This window comes from Pinus tabuliformis, chromosome 7, assembly GCF_031772625.1.
Source record: "Pinus tabuliformis cultivar Carrire ecotype Pingquan chromosome 7, CPIR1, whole genome shotgun sequence".
NCBI classification, from domain to species: Eukaryota; Viridiplantae; Streptophyta; class Pinopsida; order Pinales; family Pinaceae; genus Pinus; species Pinus tabuliformis.
The window spans coordinates 1,519,070,811-1,519,076,172 of NC_142293.1; the positions used below are offsets into that span (position 1 = coordinate 1,519,070,811).

The window sequence follows — 5,362 nt, forward strand, 5'->3', positions numbered from 1 at the left end:
GGACTTTTTAGGAGGTTTATGAACATCTAGGAAGGGGCATGACTACAATGAACTTGTTTCTTGGGTAGGTTTGGGTACACTTTCGGATACCAAGTAGAATCATTTTAGACATGGACATGAGATTTGTTAGTGCATTTTACACAACATTGTGGAAAAATATGGACACAAAGTTAAATAGGTCTACAAAATTCCATCCACAAACATATTGGAAGACAAAAGTAGTCAATATGACTTTGGTGCAACTTTTGAGGGGTTATAAATAGAAGCATCAAATTAATTTTGCACAAAAATATGGTATATATACAACACTCGTATAGAAGAGTAGTCCATACTTTTATTGGTAAGTCCCCATTTGAAAGTTGTTATGGATATTTTCGATCTTGACTTTTTGATATTTAATATAGGAAACAAGCAGGAGACAGGGATGATCTTAAAGGGGATTCCTTAACAATAGAAAAATTTGGTGAGAATATGAGGTAGATCTATATATACGTATAGGAGACACTACATAAGTCATAGGAAAATACAAGGTTGGGATTGATTGGCATAGAACATAGAGTTTGTTAAAGGTTGGAGACAATGTATGGTTATAGTTTAACATTGAGATACTACAAGGTTGTAGTAAGAAAATCAAGACTTTGTGATATGGTCCATTTGAGATACTGGAAATGGTGGGAGATAATACCTATAGATTCAATATACCCCCATACATAGTGATACCTTCCGTAGAGGAATTGGAATCAAATTCTCACGAATAATTGATATAGGATATAGTTTTGTAGAAGAGGTCCAAAACTACAAAACAAGGACATCATGACCTTTTCGCAGATTAGGATGAAACGACAATTTCTAGGAAAACTTATCTAGATTTATGAAGGAAAAAAATGAAATACATATTGATACCAAAATATAGAGATACAATGAAATATAACTTCAATTAATAAATAGTTGTTTCTGCTAAAAATTGTTTACATACATAAGAGAAACAAACTAGCCCAAGCGATGGTAGCTTATCTATTAGAAGAGATGTGATGGCTACATGCCTTCTCAATTATGTTACAATGAGGCTTGAAGGCCTTTTTATTATTGAGAAATAATGGAAAACCATAACATAAAAATAACTAACCCTAGAAGTTGGAGCATAAAAAGTTTGTTGGCCCCATTAGGATTAGTTAGAACGTCAACTTCTTAGGGTCGTAATTTGGGCATATGATCTTCGTTTGGCATGCATGATACCTCTTTAGAAAGATCTATCCGAGGAAAATAAAATTTCCTAGCAAACCCTTGCAATACAAGATTTAGGATTGGCACATTTTCTAAAAATATTTTGTTTAGGGCCCCAAAATGACTTTGAAAGTTCAAGACTCGAAAAAAATGCAAAAATGGAAAGGTGTGCTAGAATTAAATAAACTAAGAGGAAACAATGTTAACGGTCCAAGTGGAATAGGAAAGTGGCTACCAATATCCACCTAGATCAGTATTCCTCCCTTTCGAAGCAATGGTCCCTACTGTGTTGAGTGCCTCCATGAGATGGGGAAACTTTTATGGAATTTTGTCCTTAGTGAGCCACTTGCCTTGGTGGAGGAACTGGACAACTTTGACAACCCGATACAGTTGGATATTTTGTTGGTGAGTGTTCTTGATATGGGTGTCGATGATCTAACTAGTCATGGTTTTTTCAATGCAATATGGGTAGAGATTTGTTGGCGTCAACTGCTCAATAATGTCTGATGTGTCCAACAATGGTGGAAAGTATGGACGAAGGTAGTGCACATTAAACGCTAGGTGAAGGCTAGGGAATGGGGAAAAGTTTAGATCGAAATAATTGTCACCCAAAACCTTGATGATGGTGTAAAGTCCATATCGAAGTGGTCAAAGCTTCTGATGGGCTCATATAAATATTTCCTTCTACAAATTCAGGGAAATTTTGACACTCACTTGAAATTGATGTGGAACCCAATATTGATCATGAATTTTTTCTACTTAGGATTAGCTTTATCTAAGATATCATGAATATAATGGTGGATGTGTTATATGCATTCAATAAATATGGTTTTTTTACCAACATTGGATTGAACATGTGCAAATTATTCATGTGTAGTTTCAAGAGGCATTGCAACATCAATGTGTAATATCCCTCCCCTTAATAATAAATAATAAATAATAAAAATAATAAATAATAAATCACTCAATAATAAAAAAATAATAAAAAATACAAGAAAATAAATAAAAATAATAAAAATAAAAATAGTAATAACTATACTAACGCTCAACTGAATGTTAGCTTTTGCGCGCTGCTGCTCTGGAGACGCCTGAAGGTTGCTGCCGTCAAAGTTCTTGGTCGCTGCCATGAGCGGTCCCGGGGGTGGGGAGTCTGCTCCCACCCCTCCTCTATCCTCAGCAGATGCCTTCAGAAGGCTGTTAACTCAGAAAGGGAAGAAACTCCAGCCCGCGAAAGTGCCGAAATTCATTAAAAATCTTGACGAAATTCCAGAGATAGCACTCCCAGAGGAGCAACCGGTTAAAATCGCTCTAGCATTGTCTGACAGAGGCCTGGTAGGGCAGTTTATGGGCCGATGGCCGTCCACTAAGACCACGGACGATTGGATACAACGAAACTGGAGACCGCAGCTGCAAAATAATGTGATTTGTTATGCAGTAGGGCGAGGCTATTTCATTTTCGAATTTACTAGCAAGGAAGATCGCGACCTGTTTTTCTGAAACGGGCCGTACTTTATGGAAAACCAGGGACTGTATCTCAATAAATGGAGTCCTGATTTTGACCCATCCGTTGATGTCCCCAAAGAGGCGCCGGTCTGGGTTCGTTTACCTAATCTCCCTCTTCACTGTTGGAGCTATCAATCTTTGTAGAAGATTGGAAATGGGCTGGGTCGATTCATTGACAAAGTTGATCACAAGGGCCAATATACTTGTGCCAGAATCTGCGTAGAAGTCGATCTGGAAGCCGGGCTACCAGAAGCGATTAAACTCAAAGTTGGAGAATGGCAGCACTACCAGAAGTTGGACTACGAGCAGCTGCCATTTAAATGTCGAACTTGTCACGAGCACGGACATTTCCAGAGAAACTGCCCAAAAGCCCCATCAGGGAATGCAGTTGAAGAAGAAGGATGGAAAGAAATCAGAAAGGGAAAGGCTATCCCAAAGCCTTCCGGACAGAAAACTACCGCCCCATCGGGAAATCCTCACACCAACCCAAAAACCGCTGCTGCCTCTAAAGACGGATCTCCATCTGCATAAAGGATGGATAATAAGGAGAACCAAGAAGAAACCAGAAATATGGAGAAACAAGGAAAAACAAATGAAGTAGAACCCACAGCTCCCACTCCCGAGGAGTGTCAGAGAGGAAATGAAGGCAATGAAGAACACATTAGTCTAGCCTCATACTCTGAAGGCGACTCAGAAGAAAGATATTCTAAATCTGACAATTCGCTGGCCACTCCAATCAAGATGACTAGAGGTCAGAAATCCAAGAAGAAAGAGAGAGAGGAAGAAACTTACAAAGATGTCCTCTAGGGATCCCAAAAAACTCTCAAACCAATGATGAATACCAGATCTGGACGCAAAAGCATCAAGGCTCCAGTGGGAGCCTCCTCTCCTCTCAAAAGTAAATAATGAAATACGTCTCCTGGAACTGCAGAGGTTTAGGCAGCAGGTTGAAAGAGGAAGCCATGAAGGATTTAGTGAAAATATACTCACCTGATATCCTCCTCATCCAGGAGACAAAGATGGAGGATCTTTCCCTCCTCAAATCTAGTAAAGTTTTTTGGACCAAAGGTCATGGCAAAGCGGTCAGCGCAAGAGGTGCTTCTGGTGGAATTGCCACCTTCTGGAACAGCAACATATATGACTTTATTCAAGAAAAAAACAATCCCCACTGGCTCCTCACTCAGCTACTCCATAAGGATTCTGGTCAGCAAGTAAGTATGTTTAATGTTTATGCTCCTGTTTTGCCAAGTGAGAAAAAAATCTGTTGGAATTTGCTTCATTCATTTCTTTTAGAGCAAAACCCCGAGAATATCATAATTCCAGGTGACCTTAATGTCACCCTTGATATCGATGAGAAAAAGGGAGGTTCCATTGTCAGGGATCCTGCCAGAGAATGGGTGGAAGACATCATGTTGGGCTGGGACCTGGAGGATATTAAACCTTCTTCAGGAAAATTCACTTGGTCCAATAAAAGAACAGGCCCCAATCATATTGCTGCCCGTCTGGACATATTTCTTGTCCATTCCTCCTTCCTAACCAGCGGTCTTATGGCATCCTCCAAAATTCTCCCAAATCTCACCTCTGACCATAAGCCAATTCTTCTCGAGCTTTCCCTTGACTGCAATCTTGGCCCCATCCCTTTTCGGTTCAGCCCTTTGTGGATCCAGCAAGAAGGTTTTCAAGATGTGGTCTCCGAATCTTGGAATAGGCCCGTCCAAGGTTCTCCTTTCTTTGTGTGGGAAGAGAAAATCAGGATACTAAAAAGAAATCTAAAAGACTGGGCTAAAAGACTGCAATCCCCCACTTCCAAAAGAAAAGAAAATACAAATAAGCTTGCTGCCCATCAACTAGAAATGGAGCAAAATCATGTATCTCAAAGTATGCTTCTAAAAGAAGTCGAGCTCCAAAAAGAGGTTCATAGATCAAGCAGGGAGGAGGAAGAGTTTTGGCGACAGAAGTCTAGGATGCTCTGGCTGAAATCCGGCGATAAGAACACCAGCTTTTTTCATAAGCAAGCGGAAGTCCGAAAGAACTTCAAATCAGTCTCAGAGATTCAGCATCAAAATACTGTGATCAAAGATTTCGAAGGCATCAAGAGAGCTGCATACTCCTTCTTCCAAGACCTGTATTCGGCTCGTGAAGAACCAGATATTGATCCCCATTCATATCCGATCAATTTAATTCCCAATTGTCAAGGAATCGGATAACGATATGCTGATAGCCCCGATTAGTGTGGAAGAGCTTGAGGAGGCATTGAACAACATGGAGCTTGATAAAGCCCCAGGGTCAAATGGGTTCCCTGTCAGGTTCTTTTTGACCTGCTGGTCAATAATAATAAAAGATCTACTGAGGATGGTCAGAAAATCCCAGAATTGTGTAAAGATAGGTGGTGGCATCAACTCAGCCTTCCTAGCTCTGATCCCAAAAGAGAAAGGCGCAACTGACTTTAGTAGATTTAGACCAATATCATTGTGCAATACCAGCTATAAGTTGGTCTCCAAAATTATAGCCAACAGGCTGAAAAACATCTTACCAGACATCATCCCTGAAAATCAAGGTAGCTTCATAAAAGGCAGAAAGATTTTGGATAATATTGTGCTGGTCCAAGAAGCAGTCCACTCTAGTTGCCAAAGAA

General features: G+C 40.0%; 1 protein-coding gene across 1 annotated transcript; it reads left to right on the plus strand.

The window, feature by feature from the left end:
• Positions 1-3,632: 3,632 nt before the first annotated feature.
• Positions 3,633-4,934, plus strand: LOC149253619 (uncharacterized). Its single transcript, XM_089454548.1, has one exon. It carries the CDS (start codon positions 3,633-3,635, stop codon positions 4,932-4,934), a length of 1,302 nt encoding a protein of 433 aa, XP_089310674.1.
• The last annotated feature ends 428 nt before the right edge of the window (positions 4,935-5,362 follow it).